General features: G+C 38.4%; 1 protein-coding gene and 1 long non-coding RNA gene across 4 annotated transcripts; both read left to right on the top strand.

Moving 5' to 3' along the window:
- Nucleotides 1-614: 614 nt before the first annotated feature.
- LOC100862708 (ecdysone oxidase) lies at nt 615-15,269 on the top strand. 3 transcript variants are annotated; one of them, XM_038016629.2, is made up of 4 exons: nt 615-758; nt 10,655-10,786; nt 11,877-12,010; nt 13,097-15,269. In XM_038016629.2, exons 2-4 carry the CDS (start codon nt 10,657-10,659, stop codon nt 14,837-14,839), a joined length of 2,007 nt encoding a protein of 668 aa, XP_037872557.1. In that variant the 5' UTR covers nt 615-758; nt 10,655-10,656; the 3' UTR covers nt 14,840-15,269.
- On the top strand, nt 3,617-5,250 carry LOC134200398 (uncharacterized). Its single transcript, XR_009975294.1, has 3 exons — nt 3,617-4,070; nt 4,510-4,587; nt 5,018-5,250. It is a non-coding gene; the product is annotated as an uncharacterized LOC134200398 (long non-coding RNA).

Below are 15,269 nucleotides of genomic sequence, written 5' to 3'. Positions count from 1 at the left end.
GTTTTGCATTTGTGTTTATTTTATATTTGTGTACAATAAAGCATGCTGTATTATACACACACATCGACATCTATTTATATATAGATAGACGAACGCCACTTTTCTCCAATCTTCTTTCGAATACATAATAAATACATATTAGATTTCATGTAATGCAGTTTAAAACAATTGCAATGGACTGTCTTCGCTGTAGCTAATATATTCATATTCTTTTCTGTGTTCACTGAGAAGTTATAACATTGAACATTGAATCCCGATCCACTAACGATGCTTTTAGGTACCTCAAGCTCCGGTCATCGTTCTCGTCGAACCCGTCGCTTGCGACGTAGGGCTCGGCGAGTAAATTAACCCACACACACAGCCCACTGAATTTCTCGTCGGATCTTCTCAGTGGGTCGCGTTTCCGAACCGGTGGTAGATTCTGCGAAGCACGGCTCTTGCTATGTTTAATGTTAGCAACGTCGTCAGGCTTGAGCCCCGTGAGCTCATCTACTAATACGGTGAATCTAGTATAACCCCTCGAAGTTACTAGAAGAATTGAAAAAAAATAACATTAAACAAGACAGGGATAAAAAAGTTGTCAGAAGCCTTACCTTTAAATATGTTACTATTATTACGACACAACAAAGACACTCAGATGTTATGCAAAACGCGATAAAACCTGATAAAGCGTACAGATTAGGTGAAGTGGCCCGACGCAGAATCTTCAGTCGTCGCCAGTCTCTGTAACTGACGCCAATAACATCCCGCGTCTGCATGTAAGTTTTTGAAGTTATACATCTTTAGACGCGTTATGAAAAATTGATGAGAGTGAAATTTTACGATGCGCGCGCACCGTGACACAAAATTAACAGAAATGAAGTTGCCCACTAAATCGCTCATTACAATACGACCGACGTAACTTGGCGAGTCTGAATATAGCCGCAGGTGAACTTTCGCGCATGTACACTCGTAAAAAAAAGTAGGCAGACGAGCATACGGCCCACCTGATGGTAAGTGGTTACCATCGCCCATCGACTTCAGCAATACCAGGAGCAGAGCCAAACCGCTACCTACCATAAGTGTAAGTTATCTATTTATTTCAAATCAAACTATATTTCGTGTTGATGGGTATTCTATGACGACCTAAAACAAAGTACTATCGTTTAGCACTACGGTACGTACTAAAATCAGCGTCTCCATTTGTTTTCGTTCGCAAAACGAAGTGTAATCACGAATGCTCATGGTTCATATTCCTCCTTCCCCACGCATCGCTTTTCGCAATGCCGGGACTCATAAAGCATAGACTAATGCTTTGCCACCTAGGGCGAAAAGAAAAAGAACGTCAATTTATATTTACAGCTACTATTAATTTCAAAATAAATAATAGTTTAAAAAAACTAACAAAATACGCTTTTATCGAAAATCCAACTAAAAAATAGAAAATAAATTTTAATTAGAAATAGTGTAAGGAAAAATATTTTTATTGTAAAAAAGCGTGGGGTGCTTTTCAGGATATTATAACCCTTATAAAATACTTAGTCTGGCCATAAATACTGTTACAATTAAAAATAAACAAAATATTACATTTGAATTTGGAATCTGTCAGATTTATATGATTGGTCATTGAGTTTTCTCATTTTGGCGCCAATACATTGTACAATATTTTGCGATATTAAAATGGAGTGGGGTGATAAAGAGAACCGAATCGCTGTGATTGCATTATACAAAGTAGGTATGGAGCCAAATGCAATTTTTAAAACTCCATATGCTTGGTATTAGTAAAATGTTTGTGTACCGGGCAATTAATAGGTGCAATGAGACCTCATTGCCGCCTGTTTGTGACAGAAAACAGATCTGGCCACCCACGTAGTTTTCGTACGAAAAAGGTGGTCAAAGCAGTAAGGGAAAGAATTCGAAGAAATCCTGTCCGAAAGCAAAAGATTTTATCTCGGGAGATGAAGATAGCACCTAGAACCATGTCGCGTATTTTAAAAGATGACTTAGGACTTGCAGCCTATAAGAGAAGTACTGGTCATTTCTTAACTGATAATTTAAAAGAGAATAGGGTGGTAAAATCTAAACAACTACTGAAGCGGTACGCAAAGGGAGGTCATAAAAAAATTTTGTTTACGGATGAGAAAATGTTTACAATTGAGCAATATTTTAACAAACAAAATGACCGTTTATGCTCAAAGCTCTAAGGAAGCTTCCCAATTAGTCGACAGAGTGCAACGTGGGCACTATCCGACTTCAGTGATGGTTTGGTGGGGTATTAGCTATGAAGGAGTGACTGAGCCATACTTTTGTACAAAAGGTATCAAAACATCGGCACAAGTGTATCAAGATACCATTCTTGAGAAGGTAGTGAAGCCCCTTAATAACACCATGTTCAATAATCAAGAATGGTCCTTCCAGCAAGACTCGGCGCCAGGTCATAAAGCTCGGTCTACGCAGTCTTGGTTGGAAACGAACGTTTCGGACTTCATCAGAGCTGAAGACTGGCCGTCGTCTAGTCCCGATCTTAATCCGCTGGATTATGATTTATGGTCAGTTTTAGAGAGTACGGCTTGTTCTAAACGCCATGATAATTTGGAGTCCCTATATCAATCCGTACGATTGGCAGTGAAAATTTTTCCCATGGAAAGAGTGCGTGCTTCTATTGATAACTGGCCTCAACGTTTAAAGGACTGTATTGCAGCCAATGGAGACCACTTCGAATAAGCTTTTAAATTGTTTTATATTTATGTATTAAACCAACACACTGTAAAAGTAATAAATGTTATTTGCCATAGTTTTTTTTTTGTTTTCCTTTGTAACAGTATTTATGGCCAGACTAAGTATTTATAACTACTGAAACCATTCCATAAAAGCGTATTTTGTTAGTTTTTTTAAACTATTATTTATTTTTAATTTATATATAATATTGAATTGTCATCGGTCCTTAATAAGTATACCGAATTTCGAGTTAATCCGACGTTTGAAGGGGGTCAAAATCATTTTCAAAGATTCCGTTACAAACATACATGACATACGTCTGAAGCTAATAAAAGCGTATTAAAATGTATACGTTCGGTGGTAATCTAAGAAAAAGTCGGCATGCTGAAGTAGAAAGGTAAGTTACATTACATCATAATCTCGTAAGTGCTTAAAATTGCTTCAACGTTTGAAAACAATTTAGTACAAAAAAAACAACATGGCAACAGTGTGCTTAGTGCGAGCTTTTTAACGTTTTCGATAGAGTAAAAGTTAACTCAAATTTGTATGCAGTTGGAACAGCGCCCCTAGCGGCAAACGTAGGCAAACGTTCCAATTCCATACAAATTTGAGCTCACTCGAGAACGTTAAAATACTCGCACTAAGCACCCAGGTTATGTTGGAAAAATTGAAAAGGAATACTTGAAATATTGATCTGGATTTTGAGTTTGCGACTGATCTGCAAAATAGTTCTGATAACAGCAAAACAGAATCCGAAACTGTACCAGACAGCGTTTGAAAAGAACTAATTTCCACAACTTTAGTTTCTAGTAACTTATAAAATTCCATTTATTTCTCTTACATAAAGAATAATTAGCATTTTAACACGTTCACTGCGGAACAGGCCCAAATCAGCCTGCCGCGGAATTTCACCTGGTGCGGACGAAGAAAACTATGTCCCTCTCGCTGGTGCGGAACAATTATCTCAGGTGTTTGTAAAGGTACGACAAAGACAAATATATATTTGAGATTGTGGTCAAAAGTATAGGTGTTCCCTATAAAAATATCACGGCAGGCCTTTATCGGCCTATCACGCACTGACGGTAAAAAATATCAACTCGGTGCGGGAGGAGGCCTATTGTGGCCCGCCGTCCCAACAGGCTGTTGGCGGCCCGATACCGCACAGAGCGCCCGCCTCGCCAGTTAGTGTTGGGCAAGCTATCGGAACTGACGTACGTCACGTTTTTTTTATTCCTTAAAATTAAAGGCACGATGTCAGGCAACAAAAGAAAGATAAATATTTTGGAAAATAAATTAATTTGCGGTGCAGATAGTGATAGTGACAGCAGTCAGGAGATATTTTCCTTCAAGAAAAAAAAAACCAAGCACAAGTGGTGAGTTTTGTTTGCTATTTAAACACACTATTACAGTATAATATATTATTACAATTATATTAGAAAATGTACGGTCGATTATTTATAAATTAAGTTTTTAAAGAATACTTTCACGTTATCACTAGATATCGCGTATTTGCATGCATAATCACCTCAAGTTATTTTTGTTATTTTTAGCCAATAAAATGGCTTTTAAGAATATTGAAAAACCAAAAATAATGAACCATTCTTACATAATAAAAACTTCTTTTTTGTGACTTTAATCTACTCAAAGTATACCTACCCTATTCAATAAAAAACAATTATCAAAATAGAAGCGGAGGAATTCAGTGGGTTCCCGTGCACTGGCATCGAATCATGTGTAAGTTTAGGTATTCTCGCTGAGTAAGTCACAATAAATATGGCAGTAAATTACAATAAACTTTTTTTTTGTCAACAGAGCATATTTACAGTTGCCCCACTGGAAGAAAATTTCATATTCTCAAACCAGTCTCGTCTTTAAATGAAACTAATACCGGTAGGTCTTACTTTAAGTGTGTTTTTTGCTTTTAGTGTTAAGGTAAAAGCTGAGCATCTGTTAAATTTAAATTTTTACTTTGACATGAATGTTTCATCTAAATCTGTGCAGTAGTTTTTGTGTGACAGAGCAACAATCATCCATAAGAGTGACCATAAGTGTTCCAAATGTCCACTACTAACGAGACCTATGTTGACTTGTAGCCCACTAAGTAGAGAGCAACTTTCATTATGAAACAAAAAAAAAATAAGCTGTCAAAAAGTTACGACTATTTGAAAAAATTTCATGTAACTTTTTTATGTGTTTGTTTGACTATTTTAAGACCTATGTTAACTTTTTCATTTTATTTGAGAATCTATTTAATACACAGAGAGCCCTGTAGTCAAATTCATAAGGTAAATGAATAACAGAATTTAAAAAATCATTTCAGGAAATCAAGTAACACCTACGGCCGATCATATCCTTGAGATGAGCGGTAAACGGCGAAATTGTGTAGGGTGCTATGAAAAACTGCGGGAAACCATGAAGAGTTCCGAGGTGAAAAGGAAAGTAAAAAAAATTAAAACATACTGCAGAATATGCAAGCAAAATCTTTGTGCGAAATGTTTTAAAGACAGCCATTAATAAATAATTAAATAAACAATTTTTATTTCTTTACTTTAATTCTGTTTTATTTTCGATATCCCCTTATTTTTGTCTTTCCCATCACTACTAAAAATACTTTCTAGTGCGGTTCTGGTCGATATCGACCCGCCACTTTCCCTGGTTTATTTCTCATTTTCTGTTCGGCAGATCCCGGGGCGAATCAAATCTAAAGAAGTTGGGTTCAAGGTTTTTCCAAAAGTCCAAAAACTGTTCACCTACATTATGTTTTCGCAAAGTTATAGCAATTTAATCTAACCTTGTGCTGACGTGTCGAAAAAGACCTACCACGCACTGGCGGAAAAATCATTGGGGGCACAATTTGGTCCGCCGCCGCACCAGACAAAGGTTTAAGATTTTACTTGCCGCAGCGAACGTGTTAAAAAGTAGCTAATAAATTTTTATTAAATATGACTAGACTGGCAGACTAAATGGTAGGCAGCGGCTTGGCTCTGCCCCTGGCATTGCTGAAGTCCATGGGCGACGGTAACCACTCACCATCAGGTGGGCCGTATGCTCGTCTGCCTACAAGGGCAATAAAAAAAAAAAAGGACTTTTTTAAAAATCCGTTTCAGATTTCGTTGCTAATGCTCCTTCATTTTACACGCACAAACACGCAAGTCTTTAAATGTTACTACTACAACTAAGGCCAAACCTTCATCGTTAATCTGCACTTCTTTGGGTATTTTTCTGCCATGCGCTCCCATTGCTATAACTCCTGTGTTGTCAAGATCCACACGGCCGGCCAAACAAAGACTCAACGATGTGGTTCACGTGAGCCGAAGGGAATCTAATTAGTCTTGGATTCAGTCACGAGCACGAAGCGAAGGAATTTCGATTTTTGCCTCGACAAAGTGGGAAACATATATATATATATACATATTTTTTTTTTTTTTTTGTTTAGATTTGTGGACGACCTCACAGCCAACCTGGTGTTAAGTGGTTAGTGGAGCCCATAGACATCTACAACGTAAATGCGCCACCCACCTTGAGATATAAGTTCTAAGGTCTCAGTATAGTTACAACGGCTGCCGCACCCTTCAATCCGAAACGCATTAGTGCTTCACGGCGTCACGTGTACCGGACACGGTGGGATCGTGCACCGGTTCCCGGTCTTGCGCGGTGTTCCACAGGGGTCGGTGCTCAGCCCCCTTTTGTGGAATATCGGGTATGACTGGGTACTGAGGGGTGCCCTCCTCCCGGGCCTAAGCGTAATCTGTTACGCAGACGACACGTTGGTCGTGGCCCGGGGGGGGGAGTTTTGCTGAGTCTGCCCGTCTTGCTACCGCTGGGGTGGCGCATGTCGTCGGCAAAATCAGGAGATTGGGCCTCGACGTGGCGCTCAGTAAATCCGAGGCCATGTGGTTCCACAGGCCCCGGAGAGTGCCACCTGTCGATGCCCATATCGTGGTTGGAGGCGTCATGAGTTCTGTCTCATGCGAGGTTTGGACATTGGTTGTTGAGCGACAGGAGGTTTTAGTCAGTTCGACTCTGACATGCTCCGCCCTTTATCCCCAGTGGAGGGCGGAAGTCCGGCAAATTCCTCGTGACCAAAAAAAAAAAAAAAAGTGCTTCACGGCAAAAATAGATATATATATAAACATTCAAATATTAAACGGAGCTAGAGCTGACGATCAGTTCAAAATCGGATAGTTGATCAAATATAATTTACCGAAATATACTTTTTAAATTGTTATCGTCTGTGACAAGGCTTGTCCAAGAATGGGACGCTTTTGGTCGAAATATACGTAGTCAATAGAAACTTAGTTTGACTGTACTTTTAATACTAATTATTTTAATCAGCAATTACTAAACACTAGCACTTGAACTAAACAGTTAGATAGATGTAGAAGCCTTAATTATTACAACTAACTTATTATTATTAATTATTATTAACACTTTATTTCAGTTTTTTTTTTTTTAAACCATAACATTTTGTTAGTAGTAATTACTTATAATCTATGTTAGTAAACTAAAAAAAAAAAAAAACTAACACATAACTATCATTATATACATTTTATACCTTTTTTTTTTTTTTTTCTCCTTCCAAGTGCCTACTGCAAAGGCTATTGATCATTACTTATGTGGGTAGTTCATAATTTGACGTCCACAATACCAGACCTGCATTCCCAGTCACAAACGCCGGCCGCACACTTTGATTTAATCACAATTATTCGGTTAAAGAAAAATAAAACTTAAAGTAATTGTTACAATTATTCAAAGGTGCTATTTGTAAACGTATAAAAGGAATTCATGGTAAGTAATTTGTTTTATTGATAATTTTTTTTATCGTTTATTAATTACCCTCTATTCAAATAAGTTTTAGTTGTCCGATTATGTATTCAGACAGTATAAAAGATTATTCTGTATAAAAGAATAACAAAATACAACAAAGCTTAATACAATAAAGTGTAACGATTTTTTTCTTTTTTAAATCTTATATATATAAAAATGAATTGCTGTTCGTTAGTCTCGCTAAAACTCGAGAACGGCTGGACCGATTTGGCTAATTTTGGTCTTAAATTATTTGTGGAAGTCCAGAGAAGGTTTAAAAGGTAAAGATAAATATGAAAATGCTCGGAGTTAAATAAAAATAACAATTTTGTTTTTCCTTTGATGTCCAGCCCCTCCCCCCCCCCCCCCACCCCGTCGGACAGATTCCTTTTGTTTGTTTGAAGTTTATTTTATACAAAAGCTTAGGTCTTTTATTTATCGATTCAGGCAGTACAAGTCTGCGGGTCAGCTAGTAATATCATAAAATTCTTAAAGACTACTATAATCTACTTTATTTAGCGTCTGAACAAGAAGAATTATTTTGTAAATATTGTTGTTACCGATTTGAATAGAAACAATGGTAAATAGAATTAATTGTATTATTGGCACAGTTGGGACGAGCTCAGACGTCAGCGACCCCCACCTAAGCTAAGCGATTTCAGCAGTTTTACTCGAATACCCTCGTATAATCTGCATTCGGTTTTATTTGAAAATATTTTTTCATTTATACTTAATTTTTTACTTTAATCTTCATTTCTTAGTGTTAGTTAGTTGTTTTGTATGAATGTTACCTATGAATGAGGGATTATACATGTTATTTTTTTACATGTTATTTTATATAGTTATTTTTTTGGATGAACGAGTGGCGTAGCCCACTTAATGCAAAATTGTTATCCAAGTCCGTAATACAACACTAAGCGGTAAACAAAACTTGCGAATACCCTCGTATAATCTGCATTCGGTTTTATTTGAAAATATTTTTTCATTTATACTTAATTTTTTACTTTAATCTTCATTTCTTAGTGTTAGTTAGTTGTTTTGTATGAATGTTACCTATGAATGAGGGATTATACATGTTATTTTTTTACGTGTTATTTTATATAGTTATTTTTTTGGATGAACGAGTGTCGTAGCCCTCTTAATGTAAAATTGTTATCCAAGTCCGTAATACAACACTAAGCGGTAAACAAAAATCGAACAAGTTTCCACGATTATCATTACCCCTGATTACATATAAATGTCTAATAAATTAAAGCTTACAGCGTAAAAAGCTAACAAAATACTACTTACTGTATACTGACACTACGCGTCGGATCTAACCTACCTTACCAAAATATTTTAAAATTGTATTTCTATGTGCTACCAGTGATAAATAAAATATGTCAACATTGGAATATATTATACTAGCGGCCCGCTCCGGCTCCGCTCGGGTCGTTAACAAAAATTTCAACGATATTTCACGTTGTTTAATTTTTTTAAATATAAGAACACTTATTGCGGCATAACTATAATAGTTAGACGTATGCTGTCGCGACACTTTTTGTAAATAATAATGTGTTCTACAAAGTCGTAGTACATTATTTTATTCTATCATCAATAGTTTTCGCGGTGCTCCCAATGTAAAGAATATTTTTGGTATTTTTTTTACACCTTGGGTTACATTATTAGAGGTTTAGTAAGGATTCCTAATTTTTTCAAAAAAGATTATAGCCTATGTCACTCGGGAATAATGTAGCTTCCAAACAGTGAAAGAATTTTTCAAACCGGTTCAGTAGTTTCGGAGCCTATTCAATACAAACAAACAAACAAATCGTTTCTCTTTATAATATTAGTATAGATAGAAGTATAGATTAGTATAGATACCCTACTTGTAAAACAGCCGAATTAGCCAGCATTGCAATTCCCATTAATACTACGAAGTAATTTTGTGTTTTGTTTTGGAGGGTTCTTCGCTCAATTCCCCTCAAGGTGGACAATGGGAATCATAATCAGACTCCGTGCACGTTGGCGAAGAGTTCAATTGCTTGTCATTATTTAAATCAAAGTTTTCACGTAGATAGCATATGTATCATTGACCGACTTGAACGATAATTACTTAGCGACAAGTAATTATCGTTCAAGGTGCGAGAGTTGACTGAACTCATCTTAGATAAGAAATTAATTAGGTTCATATATATTTTACCTGGCTGATATCAGACCGTACAGTGCGTTTTTCTTATCTTTGTTGTCGATTGCAGACGAGCTTTTTAGTTTATATCGTAGGCAAACGAGCTTATAGCCCACCTGAAGGTAAGTGGTGACTGTCTACCACAAAGGACAGTCTAGAAGTGAGCTGTAGATAACAAGAATGGCTCTAGGTAATAAATGGGAATGAACCAAACTTCGATCACGGGTGCGATTTTTAGAATAAATGACGGTATTAACTTGGACAACCCTTTTTTATATAGATCTATAAAATAAACTTGTTTTATACTGGTATGTTGAAGTCCTGAAGCTAGGACTATTGCTGAGCTTTTAAGCGCGTAGACAATTTTTGTAAGGAAATGCACCTAATGTTGCTCATGATCAATTTCCAAGATGAAGGAATAACATCGTATAAGCAAGAGAAAACAATTTTATCTTTCTTTGGAGGTGGGCACTGGGAACCACGTGCTCTGGCGGGGCACGTAACTGCCTATCATGGCTACTTAAATATTATTCTTGGGCTGGGGGTGGAATCTCTTCAATAGAAACTAGAAACCTCTTTATTGAAGTGAAACCTCTTTAGAATCGTTGTGATTTCAAACTCGATGAAACGAAAAAATAAGTCCATATATCTTATTTATATATAGTTTGTTAACAACAGATGTCGCTGCACGTAAATTCAACAATTCCTGAAATAGGGATACCGTGATCATGCAGGTGGTCCCCCCAGCCAGAGTTATGCTGCTCCATTGCATTGTGGAGTGGTTCACCCTTGCGGTTATTTTTTATTAGTTTCACTTCTACCGTGTGGTACTTGCACACACTTTTTTATTTTTAAGGAAGATTAAAATGTGTCTATTTTGAGCACAGCCACTATCATTTCGATTACATCAAGTGGCTTAGAGACAAGGCCAAGTCGATATCTTCGATACCCTGTATCGTAAATACTTAATATTTTTGTTTACAGAAATGGTTTGCGGGTTGACTTCGTGTCTTGGGAGTGGCGCGGCCGGCGGCCTATTCTCATCCGCCGTTCAGTTCTTCGCGGCGACGCAGTGCCTGGTCGGGGAAACTTGGCCAAAAGATTCTGTGCTGCAAAGTAATTTTTTTTCTTTTTTATTGCTTTGATGGGTGGTCGAGCTCACAGCCCACCCGGTGTTAAGTGGTTACTGAAGCCCATAGACATCTACAACGTAAATGCGCCACCCACCTCGAGATATCAGTTCTAAGGTCTCAGTATAGTTACAACGGCTGCCCCGCCCTTCAAACTGAAACGCATTACTGCTTCACGGCAGAAATAGGTGGGGTGGTGGTACCTACTCGTGCGGACTCACAAGAGGTCCTACCACCAGTAAGAAGTAGTTGCTTTCGCGATTATGTGTAAGTAAAATTTAATTTGACGAGTAAAGATAGAATGTTTTTAAAATTATAACTGAACTTCTTTAACCTTATGCTTTGTACGGGATCTGCAATCGCAATTTACTAATCTGGTTACATAACACACCGGCCGTCCGTATACACCGTCGTTAGATATTTCACCAGTCCACCAGTGTTTAATTGTTTTCCATATATTTGCTTATAGCAGATACATACTCGTGGTAGATCTCCGTAGAACGGATAAATTTAAGCCCACTATATTCAAATAAGATGATTTCTAAACATTTTTCTTTTAATTGTACCTCTATTCTGAGAATATCTGGAATACCAAACTGGTGACCCCGACGTGGTGTGAACACGCAACCCTCTGATTCATCATCTGCGCATCAAGAACTTCGACAATCACGCAGCATTCAAGCTCAGTTTCGACTCACCGCAAACTTCGAGCAGCACTGGCCCTTGCAAGCTAATCTCAGCACGGACAACGCTAACTAAAAATGACACGACCTCCGGTCTCGGAGGGGAGTGATGTGGCGGGTAGCCATCATACAACGCAAGATAATTGACAGATGCCTGAATCTCGCTTGCGAAATTTTTAAGATAAAGCGCATATATACAAGTTCCGAACAACAACATTCGGACCGTCGTTCTACCGAGCAATATCACCGGCTCGGTGGAAGATCTTCCCTTTGTCGTAAGCCCCAAACACTCCTTACATAAACTATGTTAATTATTAACTATAATAAACCCGTAGAAACTAATGTAATGCGTGTGACGTAATGAGGGAAAGTAACAATAAGGTGTATTCCCAGATGGCTCTAGATACGACTTCATCATCGTGGGTGCCGGTACCGCTGGCTCTGCGCTCGCCGCCAGACTCTCCGAGGTTGCCAACTTCAGCGTACTCCTACTGGAGGCGGGCGGAGATCCACCGATAGAGGCTATTGTTAGTATAGAACATGGGTTCTTTGATCTGTGCTAAAAGACGCGAACTAGACTCAAACTCTCCTGTCCCATTTTCTCTTCTGTTACCCTGAGAAGAGTTAATATCCCCACGGTGTTCCGCAGTGCTCTAGCCCATTTAAGATTTTAAAGTTGTTGTGCCCTAAAGGATATTAAGCCTGGTGAATTCGCATCAAGCGATACGGCTGAATCGAAATACGTACTTAATGTTCACGAATGACATTCGCGGTGAAGGAGTAACATCGTGTTTTAAAATTCAAACCGACAAAAATTATAATTTGCGTAATTACTGGTGTCAGGGCGTCTTGTGAGTCCGCATGGGGGGTGTAAAACCACTCATTTCTGCCGTAAAGCAGAAATGCTTTCCGATTTGATGGGTGGTGCAGCCGTTGTACTGTAAAACTAAGACTTGAACTCATGTCTCGCGCCTCAATGGTGGCGCCATTAACGTTCTTGATGTATATAGGCTCAGTTTAACGCCAGATGGGTGGTGGGTGATATCGTCTAGCCATCTAAGCAATAAAAAAAATTGACAATTTTTTTTTTTTTATTGGCTTTGTAGGCAGACGAGAATACGGCCCACCTGATGGTAAGTGGTCACCGTCGCTCATGGACGTCAGCAATGCTAGGGGCAGAGCCAAGCCGCTGCCTACCATAAAGTACTCTCCACAAGCCTCGTTTGAAGAAGGACATGTCATAGCGCTCGGAAAACACCGTGGAGGGGAGTTCATTCCAAAGCCAGATGGTACGTGGCAAAAAAGATCTTTGGAAACGCACTGTCGATGAACGCAGCGGTTCCAGATAATATGGATGAATTCTGCTCCGATGGCGGAAGGTGCGATGATAAAAAGGAGATGAGGGAATCATCTCGAATAATTCCTCAGAGCATTCCCCATGGACCATGGCGTATAAAACACAATTGCACAAAAGCACTATTGTGCTAGTGAGATATAATGACTTAACTGTGCTCATTAAAAATAGTGATGCTTTACGATCAGGTTGGTTGTAGATTAAGGCATTTCGTAGGACAAAAAATGCAAGTTTTACAAGCGAATTTCATTTTGTTCAGATACCAGCGTTCAGAGAAACTCTAAAAGCAAGTTCGGTCGATTGGAATTTTACCAGCGTGGAAAACAATATTACAAGCCAAGCCTTAAAAAGAGGAATAGAGCAACAACCTCGAGGGAAGATGCTGGGTGGAAGCGGCTCCTTGAATCACATGGTCTATGCCAGGGGTTTTCCTTCAGACTACCACGAATGGGCCTCAATCGCCGGAGAAACTTGGAACTGGACCAACGTGCTCAAATATTTCATGAAAACCGAGCACATGACGGATACGAACATTGTTAACAATCCAGAATTGATGGTGTACCACGGTCGAGGAGGTGCTATAGAAGTTTCTGGAACGAATGAAGTTATGTTCTCCATTAAGAAATTTCTACAGGCGTTCGAGGAACTTGGTTTCAAGACAGTTCCTGATATGACTTACCCAAACTCGATCGGTGCAGGATGTTTTTCGCACACCATCAGAAATGGCGAACGCGACAGCTCTCTGAGGGCTCTCCTTAACAACGCAAATAGTACAAGCCTACACATATTGAAGGATACCTTTGTAACGAAGATTATTATCGAGAACGGAACTGCAATCGGTATTGAGGCGGTAAAAGACGACAAAACGTTTTTATTTTACGCTGATCGTGAAGTCATTTTATCAGCCGGAACATTTAATACCCCGAAGTTGCTGATGCTCTCTGGCGTTGGTCGCTCAGAGCACTTGAGATCGTTAGGAATCGATGTAGTTGCAGATTTGCCGGTTGGGAGCAATCTCCACGACCACGCTATGGTATTGGCGTTTCTTGTCGCCGATAACGGGACATGCGTGTCGGATGAGGCAGAGAATTCAATGGAAGCAATAAAATATCTTTACGACAGAACTGGTTTTCTTGCCAAGGCCGACAACATGGCCGCGTATTTGCCACTCTCTAGCTCTGAGCCCACCGTACCTGAGTTTGCTCTGTACCCGACTTGTATACCACAGTTCTCGCCGTTTCGCAGCGGGTGTCTGACTTTGGGCCTGAATGAAGATTTATGCACGGAATTACACAATCTAAATCAGGAATATGAACTGGTTACAATTGCTGCTGTCCTGCTGAAACCCAAATCCAGGGGTAAAGTGGAATTGAATTCCATAAATCCATTCGACGATCCTCTAATATATGCCGGTACTTTTTCAGAAGAACAAGATCTAGATCATTTTCCTCGGTTGATCAAAATGGCTTGGTCTATTGCTGATACGAATTACTTTAGAAGCAAAAATGCACGAGTGATAAAACCTTGGGTTGAAGCTTGCAGTAATTTAACAGAGAGTGCATGGATTAAATGTATGTCAAGGGCGATGGTGACATCCGCTTGGCATTCCGTGGGTACTGCCGCTATGGGCACTGTAGTAGATGGTGACCTGAAGGTGTTAGGTATTAATGGCTTACGAGTTGTGGACGCGAGTGTAATGCCAAAAATAATTAGAGGGAACACAAATGCACCGGTTGTGATGATCGCGGAAATAGCAGCCGACCTCATTAAAGAACATTATTCTGTTAGTCGAACAGGGACAAATTTAAATAATATGACAATCGGTAATTTAACTGCCAGTAGCATGCCAAATATAAGTCAACCAAATATTAATTTAGCAGATGTTATTGAAAACAATGATATGATAAATTCTAGCCTGATAGAAGTTGAGATAACAAATGTAGAAATTATCACTACTACTGATAGGCAGTCAGACATAGATGATACTGTCAATGTCGCATGAGGTGATGTAACAGACGTAGATTTGAACGAAGACAAGAAAATAACTATATTGAATTTAAGTGATGGTTATATCTATATTGTGACTGAAGTAATGGAGAAGTTGTAAACAATTGAAAAAAATGCTGGAGACATTGAAAATTTGACACGTTTTTGACAAGACCACTTTTGACGAACTCGTCAATTTCAAAAGTTGATAAGTAAAATTGTTATTATTTAATTAGGTAATTAATTAAAATAATGATCGTGCTACAGAATACTATAGTTTTTAAGAATATTTTTATAACAACATTGAGCTTTCGATTTTGTAAATAATTAATATTATTATAAATAATGTATATTTTAGCTGAGTTTTTGTTTAATAGAAAATTATTAGAATTTTATTATTATAAAATAAGTGAATGACTGTTAGACTGAATAAAAGTTTAAGATAA

This window comes from Bombyx mori, chromosome 17 (assembly GCF_030269925.1).
Source record: "Bombyx mori chromosome 17, ASM3026992v2".
Taxonomy (NCBI): domain Eukaryota; kingdom Metazoa; phylum Arthropoda; class Insecta; order Lepidoptera; family Bombycidae; genus Bombyx; species Bombyx mori.
This window is presented reverse-complemented; position numbering and strand designations above follow the sequence as displayed.

Excerpts from the sequence above, each read along its gene's own strand:
- LOC100862708 (XM_038016629.2), top strand. The coding sequence starts at position 10,657 with ATGGTTTGCGGGTTGACTTCGTGTCTTGGGAGTGGCGCGGCCGGCGGC. Across the intron at positions 10,787-11,876 it reads AAAAGATTCTGTGCTGCAAA|ATGGCTCTAGATACGACTTC; the intron begins GTAATTTTTTTT and ends GTGTATTCCCAG. Across the intron at positions 12,011-13,096 it reads ATCCACCGATAGAGGCTATT|ATACCAGCGTTCAGAGAAAC; the intron begins GTTAGTATAGAA and ends CATTTTGTTCAG.